The sequence below is a fragment of the Epinephelus moara genome, chromosome 1 (genome assembly GCF_006386435.1).
Source record: "Epinephelus moara isolate mb chromosome 1, YSFRI_EMoa_1.0, whole genome shotgun sequence".
NCBI classification, from domain to species: Eukaryota; Metazoa; Chordata; class Actinopteri; order Perciformes; family Serranidae; genus Epinephelus; species Epinephelus moara.
In genome coordinates this window covers 21,251,315-21,270,490 of record NC_065506.1, presented here as the reverse complement: position 1 = coordinate 21,270,490, position 19,176 = coordinate 21,251,315, and the positions used below count along the sequence as shown (strand labels likewise).

General features: G+C 40.2%; 1 protein-coding gene across 1 annotated transcript; it reads left to right on the top strand.

Annotated features, from left to right (window-relative positions):
• Window positions 1-565: 565 nt before the first annotated feature.
• LOC126396144 (calretinin-like) lies at window positions 566-16,890 on the top strand. The gene is made up of 11 exons (XM_050053980.1): window positions 566-757; window positions 9,048-9,124; window positions 9,688-9,777; window positions 10,086-10,166; window positions 11,385-11,441; window positions 12,600-12,677; window positions 13,303-13,358; window positions 13,469-13,508; window positions 14,246-14,299; window positions 16,313-16,384; window positions 16,541-16,890. Exons 1-11 carry the CDS (start codon window positions 664-666, stop codon window positions 16,664-16,666), a joined length of 825 nt encoding a protein of 274 aa, XP_049909937.1. The 5' UTR covers window positions 566-663; the 3' UTR covers window positions 16,667-16,890.
• The last annotated feature ends 2,286 nt before the right edge of the window (window positions 16,891-19,176 follow it).

Below are 19,176 nucleotides of genomic sequence, written 5' to 3'. Positions count from 1 at the left end.
TGGGGGGTGTGAAAGGTTGGGAGTAAAAGCTGAGAATGGAGGGAAGGTGTTGTTTCATCTGTGACATCTGATAGGTAAAATCAAAACTCAGCAGACAGTGATGGAGGTAATGTGGCCCTCACTGAAGCATGAGATGCACACCACTGCACATTTGTATTGTTTTGCGTTCTCCTGAGGTGTAGTGGCCCCTGGGGTGCGATATTTAATCTATTCAGGCTTTACTTGATGAGAGCTTTTGTATTATTGGAAGAGACAGGGATGACATAGAGCCTACAAGATCCATTGGAGCCAGCAGGGCGCCCCACTGTGGGATAAATTGCTTGATGTGATTCTGTCCTCATGAGAGCAGCAGGATTGGATGATGTATAATGATGCTGCTATCAAACCAGCAGCATGGACAGCAGTTAATGGTAACTCATATGCAAAGCCCAGGAGAGCCTTCCTCCTCCTCCTCCTCCTCCTGCTCCTGTAATTGGTCTCCTGCCTGCAGGCTCTCTTCACGCAGAATGCGCCCCCGTGTGGCGGGCAGGAGAAGCGCGGACGCCACGGGGGGTTTAAAAGCCTCAGCTGAGGAGGAGCTGCCCACAGTGCCGAGGAGCTCTACGTCGGGAAAAGTTTACCTCAACTACAACACTCAACCAAAAGGAGGGAGAAACTGCAGAGATGGCAACTCAAGCACAGAAGCCGCCCCAGCTGCACCTGGCTGAGATCACCGCGACGCAGTTTATTGACATCTGGAAACACTTTGACGCAGACGGTCAGTGCGCGCGAGTCTCCGCCGGTCTGATGACTGTGCCCTTAATTGAATGATCAATTAGTATTTATTAGACGCTAAATACATTATTGTCAGAGGGGTGTGTTGTTAGAAATTCAGGTTTTTATTAATTGTGTCGCAATAATTTGGTTTTCAGTGAGTTAAATTCTTCTTCAGTGATATTTTGATTAATAATCCAGTGAAGCGCTTTTTGAAAACTAGAATAATATTAACTTCTGTGAGAAAAAAATATTTGGAAATGAATACGACCTAAACAGGACTTTTTTCAGTGTCAATTTTTCAAATTGACTTCATTTTAAAACATGTATAGCCTTGGTGCGTCTGCTAGAATCCGCTCAGTTATGATTGTTTAATGGCATCACTGTAACATCCTGTAACATAATTTATGTTGTGAGTTCATTTTCTGTGATTTAAATGTATCACATCTGCGGTGGTTTTAGACTCTGATGAGAGAAATAAAATCCGTCAGAGTGAAGTTACAGAGAGGAGGATGGAGGAGAGAGGGAGAGGAGGAGAGAGCTGCAAGAGCAGGAGAATAGGAGGGTGAAGGAGAGATGGGGGAGGGAAGGATAAAAGGATGCAAAGGAGGGAGGACAAGAGGGGGGGTGAACAGGTGAAGAGAGGAGAGGATGAAGGGTGTTTTACTGGAGTTTGTCGGGAGGAGCTTCTGAATCTGGGAGCTCACTGGGAATGGAGTGGAGGTGTGTGTGCGTGTGTGTGTGTGTGTGTGTGTGTGTGTGTGTGTGTGTGTGTGTGCGCGTGTGTATTAAGAGAGAGGGATAGAGTCACATTGCAATTTTTACTCAAATAAAAGTAACTATAATATAAAATGAAATCAAAATATCAAAAGTACTTATCATTCAGGTAGAAGGTGCCTGTGATGGTCATGATGGATTGTTGTTTCTGATGCAGCTATTTAATGTTGTAGATGGTTAAGATGGAGCTGAATTGAACTATTTTTCATGCTGTCATGTAGATAGATCTGCAACAATTAGAGCTAAAAACAAGTAGTTGATTAATCAGTTGTTGATCAGCTACTTTGTTAATTGATTGATTGTTCCCCACATGTCACATCAGTCATTTTTTAAAGTAAAAACATCCCCAAACTTCAGTTTTTCTCAAATATTTGCTGTTTTTCAGGCTTTTATGATATTAAACTGAATATCTTATGATTTTTATCTGTTGGTCACACAACAGAAACAATTTTAACATGACTGCGTTAAACATGTCATGGAAATCATGATAAAAACACTTTTTTGTCACTGTTTTCTACAATTGCAAATGCAAAATAATGAACAGAGTAATCAATAGTGAAATTAGCCCTGGTAATAATGCACCATATTTTATAAATTGATTATTTGTAAAATCTGCTAAGTACCTTGGGCTGTCAATTTAGTGTAGTGAAGTAAAAAGAACATAAAAATTGTTGTATATTATATTATTACACACTCGTTTGGACTCAAGGTGTTTCTCAAGGTCAAGGATCCTTCTTTGACTTTGAAAAACATCTTGAGTCTCAGGTCTGAATGTTTTGGTTGGTAAATTTCCCATCAGCCAAACTGCAGTGAAGCATTGTCTCTGTGTCACTCTGAGCCACTCCAGCTTTGGTGATTTTCATGTTGCAAATTGAAGGATTATATTGTGAAGCCATTCACAACAAGCTCTGACCTCTATTGTTAAACCCTTTACACACCCTGTCCGATAAACTCACACTTTGTTTTCATCAATCAGATGAGCCTGACAGCACTAGAGTATAACTTTCACAGTGTGTCCTGTTTCCTATCAAGAGATTTGTACTTTGACCCTAAACATCCAAACCTTAACTGTGACCCCACTGGTTATAGATTGGAGGATCATCATATGAATTATTTTTGTGACAGTTGCAATGGTTTTGAAAGCTGCTGATAAGCAATGTCTTCCTGCATGGACATTTTGGGAGACAAGATGAAAAATATTTTGTTTAAAGGAACAGTTTATAAGATTTAGGGGAATTTAGTGGCTTCTGGTGGTGAGGATTGCAGATTTAATGCTGAAACTTCTCCTGGTTAGAATTCCTTTAGTGTTCATTGTTCAGGAGATTTTTACCAGGAGTTGAACTATCTGGAAAGGGCCCTTCCTCTCCAAAACAAACAGAACAGGTGATTTAAACCAGTAAAAATGCTGAATAAAGCAGTTTCATCTTGCAAATCCGTTTGACATGTGGCAGACGGCCCACTTACCCAGCACCTGGTGGTGTGTGCTCACCTTTTTTCTCGGTAAGATCCAGACCTTCAGGAGGTTTCTACTGGGAGCTGAATTATGTGCAGAGGTATCTTCCTCTCCAAAACAAATGCATGTGGTGATTTAAACCGGTAAAAACAAAGTTTCATGTAAAAAAAATCAGTGTTGCTCTGACACTCTCATTGGAGAGCGGCTGCTAAATATGGTGGCTGACGCAAAAATTTGGAAACCTGAAAACATGAAAACACGAAAAACACGAAAAACACGAAAACGTGAATGGGCCCATCTAGAGCCAGTGTTTGATTTGTCTCTTCTGGGCTACTGTAGAAACATGGTGATCTCCATAGACAAAGACCCGCTCCCTATGTAGCTATAAACGTCTAATTCTAAGGTAGCGATTATTACGATTATTATTTTCAGGTGATATTCCCTTTTTTCCAATATTTCCCTCTAAATCCTGAACACTGGACCTATAAATTGAGGACAGTTTGAATACCATTTAAGGGGCCACAGATTTTCAAAGACAATTTATCGTAAAATTTGTATTATTCTAAATCAATTACAGGTGTGTCATGGTATGTAGTGAAAGAAAAAGCAGGTAGTCTGATTAATAGCCATGAACCAGAGCTTCTCCAACCTGGACAACTGCTGTGGCTTCTTTGTAAACCATCGTCTTCAAGCAGCTCCACTGGAGAATTTCAGGGGTTAAATGTTCTGCTTAAGGGCACCACACTCTTGTTAATGAGGGTGAAGAAACCATAGCTAATTACCTCCCCAAGGAAAGCTCAAACCTTCTTCCGAAGTTTGACAACATGCCATCTTCTTAGAAATAAATCAGTCATCTGGAGAAAATTGATCGAGGGCAATAGAGGCTCAAAACTTATCACAGGAAAAGTCTCAGGCTATTTAGTAGGATGTGTTGGCATTGGCTTCTGGCCTGGCTAAGATATCATCACGGCAGCAACAGGTTGTTTTCCTGACCACAGCTGCAGCACATCAGTGACTGACTGACCGTGGCTTCTGTTGGCTACAGGGAACATGAGGACAACAAACAAACAAACAAACAACTGGGGATCTCAGCCATATGAAGGATGGATGTGTGCACTGATATTCCAGCAGTCTCAAAACTCATGTGGGCTTTTCTGTCCATTTAGTGAGTAGGAATGCGTTTTGCTTGATGCTTTTAGCTGTTTTCAGTCATAATGAGTTAGGCAGCTGGATTGTTTCTGATGTGCCATTGAGCAATCAGCAGTTGAGCTGTGTTTGACAATGTTTTGGGTAGTAGAGGGCTGCATCTGCTCAGTATGCAGTGTGCAGTGGTGCGCTCCATGTGGCAGCTGAGATTTGTTTCTCAACTAAACTCTGGCAGTGAGCCCCGATGAACTGAGGACACAGTTACTTATGCGGGCTATTACAGGTCACAGGATTTGAGGACACTCAGACTTCAACACAGATTAATTGTTCCTTGCTTTCCCCACCTGACATACGCTGTATTTAATCACTAGTTGTGTTTTACATTAAAATTCATTCAGATTAGAAATCTAGAACCCTTCTTGCATACATTTTATAACACTTGATCTGTCTAAACCCTGCGCTGCAGACACAGCTGTAAAGGGCCAGTTAACATCTGACGGATGCAGAAAACTGCTGAGTCACTAGTCACAAGCATGGACTGTACAAATAATGGATGTAGCTACTGTGACATCACCCACTGGTTTGTAGACTCCCATTATGAGCATCTAGTTCGGCATTTCAGTCGGCATCTTGGACTTTTTGGAGCCAGAGGTGACCACATTTGGACAAGACGGTGGAGCTGTGGAGGAGTGAGAGGTGAATCTGACTCAGAGGCTGTGGTGACGCCTCACAGACTGCCTGTCACTCAAGCAGCCCTCCCCTTAAATATACACAACTTTAAGCTTTAATAAAATATAAAAGGGTGAGTCATACAACAAATCACCCCATGATTTGTCATGGATGTTGAAATCAGCCAAAGAAACCCAAACTGATTTTTGTACTAGGCTGTAAATATGTTTATTGCTGCTGTAAAGTTGGACATTTAAACATGGGGGTCCATGATGATTGACTCATTCTTGAGCAAGTCTCAAGTGGCCGTTCAAAGAACTGCAGTGTTTGGCACTTCTGTGTTGGCTTCATTTTTCAGTCTGCGGATGCTGCTGCTTGGTCACAAAGTAGGGAACAATATTTCTTTGGAAGTTTGTGCGCAAATTTGTAAAAATAATTGTTAAATAATTGGGTTTTGTATTTAATAGTCATGTCCTCTAATTAATGTCTCTAATAAATACTGCAGACACTAACACATACAATCACTTGATCGAGACCATCAGAGAGGCACTATGGATGGCAATATCGGTAGGTCGTTCCATCATTTTGGTCCAAACTGAAATATTTCAACAGCCATTGGATTTACATGACATTTTGTACAGATATAATGATCCCCAGATGATGCATCTATTGATTTCAGTGATCCCCTGACTTTTCCTCTCGGTTCACATTTGTGGTTCTGAGTAAAATATTGCCGACTAGATGGATTGCCATGAAACTTTGGCACAAAGATTCATGTCCCGTTCGGGATGTATTTTGTTTGGTGATCCTCTAATTTTGATGCAGTGCCACCATCAGGTCAACATCTTTATTTGTCCAATCGTCTGGGTTATAGCCAAATACCTGCCAACTAATGACATTGCCATCCGCCCCAGCTGTACCTTGTGTTTAGTACTTATTAGCAGATGCTAACATGCTGAACTAAAATGGTGAGCATGAAAAACATTGTACCTGCTCAACATCAGTATGTCAGCATCAGGGGTGGGTAGTGGCATGTTACAAGTAACACACATACTTTTCAAGTTCCTTTTTTAAAAACTGTACTTCTGCTCTTTGCTCAAGTATATGTTCAAGCCACTAGTCTACTTTTTACTTCGCTATCAAGAGGGGGGAGGTACGCAAAGGGCACCTCTACTGCAAACCAGACAGCCCATATGGCCAAAGTTGACCACCTGCCTGGCTTAAAGCATCGTGGACTTCATTTTTTATTTTCTTAAAGATATTTTTAAACTACAGTAGTCTAGCAGGTCAAGAAATACACCCTGCTAAAGTTACAATGACAACAATGAAAATTTAACACAACCCATGAAAATTTAACACACACGAGCACAGAGCCACCAGCCTCTGACCTCATGACAGTTGACCAGAAACAATTTTTACATGTCAACGTTTAACATGTCATGGAAATTATGATAAAAAACACAGTTTGATTTTAACTGTAACATTACAGTTAGTAAGTCAGTGGCCGACGTTTGCATTTATGGTTCGTGAGTTTCATGAGACAATATGTTAACTGCGAGGAGTTAAAACTCTGCGACAAATCAGTTACTTAACCATGTACTAACTTAGTGACTCCTCTTCATACCCTGTGGGATTTAAGGCTGCAATGAAATTACTTTATCTCATTTTGTCCTTGTCAACATGCTGCTCCTCCCCCCATGACAGCTGCATCTTGTCCAGTAGAGACACCAACTAGCAGAGTCGTTTCTAGCTTTTTGGGGGTCCCATGCAAAATCTTGTTTTGTCCCTCTATAAATCATGAATACACACCAAATCTTTATTCCATATGCATATGAGACCAAATGGTACATTTTACACATAACAAACTTATATTAGTTTGACTTTGCTGCATTGTTAACAGCAAAATCTAAATAAAGTGTTGCTGGCCCCTGTCAAAAAAGACACTTCTCCGCTTACCAGTGCCAGGCGCTGTCAAAAGATATTTGCGATGTGGTCTGATAACTTTTTTGGGGGAAACCCTGCATTGAAGTTGCACATTCAGTTTGTGAAGTTGCAGTTAGCTAGCTAATTGTAGCTATATAAATTTTTCACGTGCAATGTTAATCTCTGATGTTATGATGGGGAGAGGGGTGGGAGATCATTTATTTCTCAATTGTATAGGCTATCCTTATTTGTTTAAATAGTCGACCTGCTCATCCAAACAAACTATTTTTATTATTTTGTTCTGGCCTGCACAGAAAGTAACTTGTACTTTCAGGGACTGATTAAAAAGGTACTTTTTAACTTTTACTTGAGTAGGTTTTTCAAAGGGTAATTTTCTCTCTTACCTGAGTCATTTTTTATCGGAGTGATTTGACTTTTACTTGAGTATAGATTTTCAGTACTCTGCTCACCACAGGTTAGCATATCGATCGAGATGACATTTTTGATTGCCTAAACAGCGAACGACGAATAAGTGCCGCAGGAATGACGTAACATAATTAACGCAAGGTTTAGAAAAAGAAACATGGTTCACTCAAAGTTCACACAGTCCTGTGCACCAGTCTCTTGGGGAAAGTCCTAGGGGAACGTTCAGTGTTTTGTGACCCATCCACCACCCCAACCTCTCTCCGAATGGGGACTGCTTCCTCTTTACTCAAGCATTGGTCACATGATTGCAGCCTTCCTCAATACGGGGGTTATACACAAATTACTGGCTCATGACTAGATGGGATATGTACAAATTTGATGCATTACGTTTCGTAGGAAAGGCTCAAACAGTGCATGAGAACAGCCTGTATAGAAACTGGTTGGTTGAAACCAGCAAAACTAGCAATGTAGCGGTAAAGTGATTTGATATCGCAGATCTGGATATGATCATTTTATTGGTGGAATTTCTTACTGATGATTTCACATCTTTGGTGCACAATGTGATTGTTTGGTTAACGAGTGGCAACCCAGCCACCAGTCTGAATGCCTCCTGATATTAAGAAATTATCATCAGTTTAAGTTTGAATAATATAAGCAAAGTGAAACTACACAGACCATGAATGTCACCTTTAGTGTGCTGTGCCGGCCTGCTTTGTATTACCACACCCAATGTTTTGGGTCTCAGCAGTGATTTGTTTATACACTATCTGAAACAGCAGCTCGACCAAAGCACAGATGGTGACATGGAGCACCTATCAAATACCGTGTGCAAATGAATCTGGGCGTGGAGACGAGAGGAGGGGGGTGGGAATGATCAGAAAGGAAAAGAGATGAGAGGATAAGAGATTAAGAGATGAAGAGGGAGGGAGGGCAGGGGGGAATCTCTGCATTTTATTCTGTACATCTGTGTTTTATTCCGAATTGAAGTAACAATTTTATCAATGTCTATTTTTGTACGATAAAAGGCACGAACCCTGCAATCCCTGCTGGGATTTTAGACAGATGGGACTCATTCTTATGATTAAAAAGAGAGCGCTGAATGTCCTATATGTTACCCTCTGACTTACAGAGAAACCAGTGGGGTAAATTATTGTATTAAAATCATCCCGGTCATGTGACTGTCATAAGACTTACAAATCCAGACAAAGGGACAGAATGCCCCAATAAGCATCAATCTGACTCCACACTTCCACCCTCTTAGGCAAGAAAACTCATTATACTGCTTACACTCCAGCTACAATGGACTCTTGTGGGTTGTTTTTCTTTTCCCTGCTGCAGCACATTACTGATTCTCCACACTCCAGAAAGCCCAATTTGGCACGAGATATATGAACAAGAAAAGAGAAAATTCTCTAGACACGAGCTTGTTTTTGTGTGGCGTGACTTCAGTTCATCAAAATGAGTTTTCAATTAAAAGTCTTCAGCTGTGTAGAGATGATGTCATTATCTTATATCCTGGTGTTGTCAAGCTTTAGGCTTCACTCAAGACGACTTGTCGACTTGTGCACTGAATCCAGGGCTAAACCAACCAAATACTATAAGTAATACTCACACTGATTTAAGTGCAGCTGTAAGCATGTATACGTTCTGTATATAGTCCCAGAAAGCACTTTACATTTTGCTGCTTACTTGGATCGAATCACAGACGGCTTGAGACCGGACTAGCACTTGAGGGTTGACGACTGTTCCAAAATTTAAGGACCCCTGTTGACCTTTAATCTTTCATCCACATCCACAGTCTTTAATCAAACTTTTAAACAGTCAACAAAGCTTAAGGCGACTTAAAAGCTTCATAACATCATTTGTGCCAAACTAATTTAGTTCCTCTGGTGCTCCACAGGAAACGGCTACATCGAAGGGAAGGAGCTGGAGAACTTCTTCAAAGAGCTGGAGACTGCGAGACGAGGAGCAGGCGTGGTGAGTGCAGCGTGCACGAATACTTCAATTAAACCAGAGCGGACATGAATGAATATAAGTTTAGTTTTGCTTTATTTTCCAACCAAATTGTTCAGTCCACCTTCAATCCAGCATTTGATAACATACAATATATTAACCACTTTAACTTGAGACCATCTTGCAATTAGGGTTGCAGCTGTATACTGTGAAACTGTTTACCATGACATGACAACAGTTATCATACGGTGCACATTTGCTTATCTATGGTATTGAAAAAAAATGCAACTGGACAGAGAATCTCACCTACGACATGACACACACACACAGACTCACAAGGTGAAAACAATACCAGCTGTTGCAACATTGTCACTGCTGGTAATTAACAATGTTACCTCATTACATTCATTGAAAACATCTGGGTGAAATTCCCTATCATATGAAACTTTGTTGCTGATTTAGTTGTAATATCAATGTAATGTCTAAGGGACAGATTTGGCCTGAGTAGCATGTTTTCTCTTAAATATATGTTTGACATAAAGACCGCCTTATAAGTCATTTTGTGCTTTGATCTGATGTGTTTACAGGATCCTACACATACTGCATTCAAAGAAAAAATGAAGGAGTTCATGGCCAGCTTTGACAAGAACTCTGATGGGCGGATTGAGATGTCAGAGGTGAGAACTAACTGAAAACAGCTGCTTTTGGGGCCTCCTGTAGTGCTCTAATGGTTAAGACACACACAGCATCTCTGGTTTAACTCCAGTTTGTTGCATGTCCATCCTCCTTCCTTCTGTTTCTTCACTGTCAGTCTACACAATAAAATAAAAAATGTCAAAATCATCCTAAAAAGTATAGCTACTGTTTAAATAAAACCTATATTTCTACCATTTTCTGTCTTCATAAACTTAAATCTAAACCACTGACATAGAATATAAGTGTCTGGAATAATAATCCTTTTGTCTCTTTGTCGTCCACTCTGTAGTTGGCTCAGCTTCTGCCCACAGAGGAAAACTTCCTGCTCTGTTTCAGAGAGTTTGTGGGATCCAGCACCGAGTTTATGGCTGTAAGTCTGCATATTTGTATCTGTCTACCTCAACATATTTATGCCTTGTGTCATGCTATGAGTACTTATTATGTAACTCCTTATATTGGATCAGTTCTGCCAAGCTCTCACACTCATCAAAACTGATTCAATGTAATGATGGTAAAGAATTTGGATTATACAGTGGACAGCCCTAAAGGCGATTGTTAGCCTTCTTCTCTCTCTGTTTCTGATGGAAAACGCTGCTCACTGACAAACTGCTTAACTTTACTGAGCTGTGAAATTTCCCTACAAACGCTTGTAGTCAGCAGCGCCGTCACAGCACATCCTGTGGGACACATGTTCAACTGCCCCGCCATGCCTTTTGTTTCCCTGCTTCTTGTGGAAACAGTCCAGTAAGGGTGTAAATTGTTACAGCCTTGATGACGTGGCATTGAAACCCTGACAAAAATGTTAGAAATCATACTGGAGACTGTGTTGCATTTTAGATGGTCCGAGTTATCCCTGACAGCATAAAGCTTAATTAAATCATCTTCACAGTTCTGTGAATTCACAGTTCTTACATAAATTAGCATTGTCGGTGTGACAGTTATTACCACACCAAACATGAACTCCAGTCTTAAACAGGTCTCTGATCACTCTAAATCAAAGATAGTAGGACAACCTCGAAACAGATTTTTTTTTTCTACGCAGTTATTTTGATGCCTTGTCAGCAAGTACACAACATCATACCTGACCCACACTTCTTCTGCATATGCTGCAATAATTAGAGAGAAAACATCAAGGCGAGGCATCGAACATCTGGTCCACTGTCATTGAAAATAACACACACACACACACACACACACACACACACACACACACACACACACACACACACACACTTTGTGTACTCGGGCTGGGGCTGAGTAGAGTTTTCAGTGGTGTGATGTTCAGGCCACTCTGTGTGTTGAAGCTATTCTCAGACAGAACATACATTATGAATGGAGCACAGCTTTCTGCGGGGGAAAGGCAGTGAGTGCTGGAGGGGTTTAGGTATCCATCTTTTCTAAGGGCTTTGACAAAGTCTGTATTTATGCAGTGCCAGATGACACCCTTGTACCTCTGCTATGTCTCTTTATTTTTGTCTGTAAATCCGTGAATCAGATAATATAAAAAGAAAGTGTGTGGGTTTTTTTTAATGGTCATTGTAGCAAAATGTTTTCTGAAAGCTACTGTAACATCATCGCTCTTCTGCAGGCTTGGCGGAGGTATGACACCGACCGCAGTGGATACATTGAGTCCAATGAGCTGAAGGTAAAACACAATATGCCTAACTGTGATTAATGTAGAATTGTTTAAGGTACATACGTATACGTACGTACGTCAAAACAAAACGAAAAAAGGTAGAAAAGTAGTTAATACATGTATGTGCATATTTCTTCTTTGTAATTATTGTAAACCTTGGGTCCTCAAAAGAGGGTCCTCAGAGTGACTACAGGGAGGCCGCGAATTAATGTTTGATAATTTAGCTTTTAATTTTTTGATTTTAAAAACAAATTGAAATATGTCTGCAAATACACATTGAATTCCACATATTTTTAGGAAAGATAAACTGGCTTATTCATAAAATGAATAAATAAATGAACCAACATTTAAATTCCAGTACACAACACTGATGAAAGGCTAACTTTTACCCACGAATCCACATGCAGTCATGTGAGCTAGCAAATGCTGAATCAGTGTGTGGTAACCGTCCATAACACAAGGTGAGCTAGTTGGTAACATTTACATACTATTGAAACATATTGGCCAATTACCTGTATTATTATTTTGAATATGAACTTGTAGTCCAAACAGATATGACCACAAAAATTTTAAAAAAGCACAAAAAAAAGACAGACAGGTGAAATGTGGGGTCCACAGCAGCGCCATGCCTCTTCCTTCCTTCAAGTGTATTCATGGGAAACAAAATACAGAAGGTGAGGCTGCACCTAGCTGTGTTACAACTGCTGCTGACTTAGTAGCTTCAGGCGAGTACAAACGAGGGAAGACCCAAAAAGATTCAGAGAATTATCCTAAATGCAACTCAGTTTCTACAATATATGTAGTAGTGGGTCCCTGCTGCGTTCATCTTTGAGCTAAGGGGTCCTTGGACTGAGAAAGATGACCTCTGTTGAAAACAAACCAGACCCTGGTTGACATTATGTTTAGCTTCTGTGCCATGCTAGAGGTATAATTGGTGCTAATGTCTCTACTGAGGGAGCTACTGTAATTCTGCACATGTATATCATGCTCTCTGTGAAAAACAAAACCACATAGCACCTTCAAAAAATCACTAGCACACAGCACTATGCTTGCTTTCACATCCTGAGGTCTGTACATAGACATCAGCACCATTCATATTCACCTGCAAACTACCATTTAGAAACACATTATATCATCTGATCACTGGTAGTTTTTGTCTCTCTTCAGGGTTTCCTGTCAGACCTACTCAAGAAGGCCAACAGAAACTACGATGACAAGAAGCTCAATGAGTACACACAGACAATTGTGAGTATTTTTAGGCAAAGATTGCGTTTATTTTCTGCTTCTGCAAACTCAGCGTTACAACTGCAAGACTCAGGTCTTTAAAGGTCAGGAGCTTATCAGACTATTCACTGTAGAAAATCTAAAAAAAAATTCTATTCCTACATGTTTACATAAACGATAGAGTGATGGCCACACTAGTACTGACCAAAAACACCCACTTATTTTTTAGACCTAATGTCATTTAAAAAAAACCCATTGTATTACATTTACACTATACTGTGCCTGTTAACTGTGGCATCAACACAAAAGCAATTACCATGAAGCATTTCTTTCCATTTCACATCTATGCCCATATGTTCATAATGTAGCATTTGGCTGTTTCATTTCTGCATAATGTAACTGAAATAACATTGCCAAAGGCTTTCATTTTAATATACTGAACATCGATGTTCGGGTTCACCCTCCAGCTTAATGTAATGCTGAAACATCACTTTTCACTCAGCCATCTGTGGTCTAAACATGCTCACCTGCTGCCTTCTAAACACTCCTGAGTGTTTAACATGCAAATGTGTGTGCAGGAGTGTACAGAAGGTGTTTTAAGACCTCCTGTTTGCTTCCTCTGATGAATTCTCTCCTCTCTGTGCAGCTGAGGATGTTTGATCTTAATGGCGATGGTAAGCTGGGTCTCTCTGAGATGGCGAGGTGAGTGTGTCTCCTCTTTTAATTGTCTGTGTTCTAGATGGTAATTTATAAACTTCTCTTAAAGGATGCCAACAAGATGAAGCCTTGTTGTGCTTGTTGTTTCAATGCAGGCTCTTGCCGGTCCAGGAAAACTTCCTGCTGAAGTTTGAGGTATGATTGGACTCACAGTGTTTTTAAATATACAGCCATAACTGCTATAGCAGCTGAAGTCCTGTCGCTCTAACATAGTGCTGTCAGACAACACTGCAGTCAGTGCAGTTCAACCTTATTGGATTCACTACAAGAGGATTATTTGTAATCATGAACTGACATATGGGACATTATACATGTTTACTTAGGGTAAGTCTCATAAGTCTCCATAAGTCTAGGAATTAGATATTACGGTATATAACATTTATTTTAAAACATGATAGGCTCCTGTTATGTGTTTGGAAACAGTTTTTATCTTTGGCTGAATCAATTAGATGATTAATAAACAATGATAATTCAAATCTAGAGCTTTTATTTTCATGTTAAGTAAAAACATGTTGTTGCACAGTTCCATTTATATTCTTAGTTTGAAGACATATTTTAGAGAATACATTTTGATGCTTCAAAGTTCAACATTTGTAGCACAGGGACAATACGTATCTATCGTAAACAAATCTCCCACTTGCATTTTGTCATGTATGTTCCCGTACATACGTACATGGTAGGTTGCGAGAGCAGATCAACAATTCCTTTCTGACAGAGGATTAGTCTGATCAGGATTAACTCAACTCTAGTCCCAGTTATCATAATCTGCATGGATTAATATCAGTTCTGTATCTGGTGGGGCTTTTACCGCTCTCTAGAAATACCCTGCAGTTTCTAACAATTTCCTTGCTCCCTCTCTCCATCTCACACAGGGCATCAGACTCACAGTGAAAGAATTTGACTCCCTCTTTACCTTCTATGATAAGGTGAAAACATGTTTGTCTGTGTGTTTTGTACACTGTGTTATGTCATATGCACTGTGTGTGTGTGTGTGTGTGTGTGTGTGTGTGTGTGTGTGTGTGTGTGTGTATGTTTGTTGTCAGACGGTCCAATATATATTTCCATGTTTTCTTTGAGGCTGTATAGGACTGATTACACACTTCATTTTATATATGGTCTTTAAATTGATTGTATTTTTCCACTTAATGACACTTCCCCTCACAAGTCTCCTCTTATTTAATAAATGCTCCGCTGTTCGCAGTGCTAGCAGCATGGCTTCAGGGCTGACCATGTCAGCTGATCCACCACTTTAATCCAACCAACCAACCGTCCATCCATTTGATGAATTGTTATGAAACATTCATGAGACATTCATGGTGCCCAGAGGATGAATCCAAAGACTTTGGAGATCTCCTGACTTTTCCTTGGACATTTCTGATCTTTAGTGAAATGTCTCAACTACTATTGGAAGGACTGCCGAAATATTTGGTCCACACATTCATGTCACCCTCAGGATTAAATGAAATGACTTTGGTGATCCCCTGACTTTTTATCTAGTGCCATTATCGGGTCGAAATTGTAATCTATCCAGCAAAATCAATATAATTCCCATTAGCCTGTTAGCATGCTAACATGCTAAATCAAGATGATAAAAAAGGTAAGCCAAGGTTCAGCCTCATGGTGCGTGTCCACGGGGCGTTTTTACATGCATAGTGTTGCGCTACCTCCCAGTATTGGACGCTTAATGGGGGTGCCACTTAATACACAGGCTGTCTGCTCCAGGATTTCAAACAGGACCAACATGACGGCAAGTTTGGTAACTTTCTCTCATATTATTAAATTAGTTCATCGAATGTGTTTATGAAAACATTTGAGGAAAGAAATGAGCAGTGGGTGGGTAGAGTACTGAAAATCTGCACTCAAGTAAAAGCACAAATACCATGTCAGAGACCTCCTTGAGTAAAAGTAATAAAGTTTCTGGTTAATAAATTACTGGAAGTACAAGTTACTTTCCAGTAATGTTTTTTAATGAAGTAGCAGCTCAGCTAATCAAACAAATAAAGATATACAACTGAGATATGAACAATCTCCCACTCTCTCCATCTCTCCCTCTTCCCCCCTCTCTTATTTATCATAACATCAAAGATTAATGTCACACATAAAAAATTAACATAGCTACATTTCACCTGCATTATGTCACTGCAGTAGGCTGTGATAGAAGAGGAGACATCTCAGTGTTTTTCGGGAGGTACCACAGGCACCTTTTCATGTAACTGTTGTCTATTTTAGACTTTGGTATGAATGTGTGGTCCGATTTGGCCAGAGATTGACCCGGGGCTGCCTCTTGTTCTGGGTTTTGCTCTGTCGTCATCGCATTGTGGTTAAAAGACAGGCAGTGCATCTCTTTCTTCCAGGCAGCTGGAAACTACAGTGGCATCTGCAGTAGGGGTTGTACTCTCGCTTCCCCCCTACACTCAATCCCTGCATTTAAAGTTGTAACAAAGGTAAAAATGGCAAATACAGTGACATAAAAAGTAGATTAGTGTCTCAAAAATATACTCCAGTAAAGGACAGTTTAAAAAAAGGAAGATAAAAAGTTCTCCTCCCTTATAAAAACAAATGTGAGTTACTTGTATTGCGTTACTACCCACCCCTGGAAAGAAGCTATGCAGTTGGTTCATTTGTCTTCAATTCAGATTGACAACAGTTAGTTTTTCAGGAGTTTCTAGAAGCGGTGAGTTGTGCAGGACGTTCTTGATTTGCATGAAGTAGCCTAGATTCAATTTTATGCAAATGTGGAGTGGACACCCAGTCTCTCAAAACGCAGCACTGCCAGGATGCACTGTGGCTGCTCACATAGACAATGAATGGGAAGTGTTGAAATGTCAAATCATGCGAACACGTACCATCAGAGACCTCGTGTGACTGTACACTCTTATTCTTCTTTTTACATGAAATACTTTTATAATTCAGACCTCTTGTGTTGTCTCTTCCACCAGGATGGTAATGGCTACATTGACGAGCAGGAGCTGGATGCCTTGCTGAAGGACCTCTGTGACAAGAACAAAATGGTAATGAATAGTTAGCCCATTGATTGATCAGTTCAGGTTACTTTTCTACTTGCCAAATATAGAGCTGAGATGAGACGGCTGCTGGAGATGCCTCTGCACTGTACTGTACGTTTGTATCATCCATAAACCACTTTGTGCCGGTGTCATTTCTGGCAGGATGTGGACCCTGTGGACTCAAAAGGACTGATGGGGTACAAGAAGAGCATCATGGCTCTGTCTGACGGAGGGAAACTGTACCGCACTGAGCTGGAGATCGTCCTCTGCCGGGACTCCACGCTGTGAGCTCCCCGCTATCCTCCCCTTCCACTGCCTCCTCCTTCCTACCTCCTGATGTAACCTGGTGCATGTGTGACCCTTAACCTCGCTACACCACTTAGAGTGAAAACAAAAGTGCTCCTGAGAGCACAAAGTGTACCGCTGGCCCAGCTATTTCAGCTTTGTACCCCTCTGAGATTTTTGTCTTTTTTTTAGCTTAAAATGCAGTTCCATAGTGAGATAGCCATAGCAACAACTACAGGAATATATTGTGCTTTTATTTGACTTCCTGTTTTTAATATACATTTTTTACATTAACCCCATATCTATATGTTCTTCACCCGATGATTTAAAATGAATACTTCTGTTCTGTAGCATCTGTTCATTTATTTTATTTCTATTTAATTTAATCTTATTTAATGAGGCTTGTACTGTTCTATCAAAGATGTTACTGAGAGAATGAATAAATATAACATGACAACTCTTGTCCCAGTTATTCACTTGCATTAAATAATCACAACTTTGAGACAATGTTCAGTTACACCTCAGCTATCAGGGGGATCGTTTTAACTGCGCCATCCCCTCGATGGTGACAGGTTTGTTTGGTCTTCTCTCACAGCGAAGAAAATAATTTTCCCCCACTCGGAGAGTTGCGTGGTTCCGGTGAAGATTACAGCTCGAGTACAGATGCCCAGAGCAAGAGTGTTTTCTCCAGAGTGCTCCACCTTCACTTTCTAATCTCCTGGTAACAGAAAGTGTGATGTAGAAAAAGCTTGTCCTGCTCCATTTTTCATAGAGAGAAGCCTCCGAAGCTTCTGTGGCACTTTGAGATGAAGCAAGCAGAGTGGGACAAGCTGAGGGATCGGGGACAACAGCAAGAAATGCAGCAGGATGATTGTCTCACTATTTTTACATTTATACAAATCTGCTGCAACATGGCACGAGAAAAGCAAAGATTTGCACTTTTAAATAATTGAAATATGTTTTTTCTTATCCAAATGTGTGTGTGTTTGACCCTCCTCACCAGACAAAACATATTCTCTGATATAGAATTGATTTTATTTGCCTCTATGATATCTGAATGACACTATTTTATTGTAGATTATATTTGGATTTTTGGTGCTTTCCAAGTTTACTCACAAATTTTGCCATTTCTATTTCTGTCTTAATGGAGTCAACACACCCCCATCCTTCAGCATCATGGAACATTCTACCTTCCATCAATTAATAATCAGCTCTTTCATCTTTAATTAAACTCACTATCTTTAAAGCACAACCCTTCACACATCACCATCACTGCAACCCCCCCCCCCCCCCCCCCCCCACACACACACACACACACACACACAGAAACAATACAATGTTCACCTCCATCAGCAAATGTTCACTGTTATACACATGTGGGCATACAAATACACACACACACACACACACACACACACACACAGAAACACAGAAGGGCACACAGTGAAACTCTGTTAACTGCTGACAGCGAGGAAAAAAGAGAGTTACATCCGCTCTGATTCCTTCACACACATCAGTCCCACTCAGTGAGAGCAATGAGACAAGCAACGGAAACAGACAGATGAGAGACACTCTGTTATTTACCCTCCATACAGCTGCACACACACACACACACACACACACGCTTGTTATAAATCTAGGGAAATACATTATGCTGATTTCCCGAGTGTTCCAACTTTGTGCACCAGATATACTGGACTGTGTACCTTCATTTATACATGCAAAAGGCAAACTATACAGACATCAGAACAGTCCCTCAATCTGCTGTTAAATTCAGAGATAACAAGCATTTCTTTTCCATATGCTCAAAAGATGCCACAATGCTAGATATTCGTCGTCATCTTCATCCCCTATTCAGCACTGTGTGTTCTATAGTTAGATTACTCTTATGGAGACCTTGTTTGACGGAAGTTTTACACATTACAGTAACAGTGATCATGCTGAAGCTTTTAGTCACTGCAGTGTTTTCTTATATATGAATGTTGTTTCCGAGATGTTTGTTGCCCTAGAAAATCTGTGCAAATATTAGTGATATTTTTAGATCTCAGTCTAATTGTGTGTCTCTTATGACAGACACTGGGGACAATGTTTTCTTTTTTCCTTTTTTTAACTATAGAAGCCACAGAAATCATAATGCGGCATTCGTCTTGAACATTCAAATAAAATGCAAATCCAGTTTTTATGAGAGATTCCAGTTTCTAGTTGCATAGCACCATATAAACATATGGGGTCACAATAATATGACGGTACAACCTATAGTTAATAATTAATAATTTGTTAACCTGTGAGTAAAACAACATTTTTATGATGTTTTCTTTTCACCTTGGTGGCCCTGAGTTGTATTCCAACCCAGGATAACATAAATGCATATTTGCATGTTAAAAATTCAAACATTGTTGTTATAGGCGTTGTCCACGCTCACAGGTCTTAATCTGGCTGACAAGACCTCTGCTCAGATTGAGGTTAGTGGACTAATGCTGGGAATTGCATTTGCCTTTGTGATTTATTTCCTG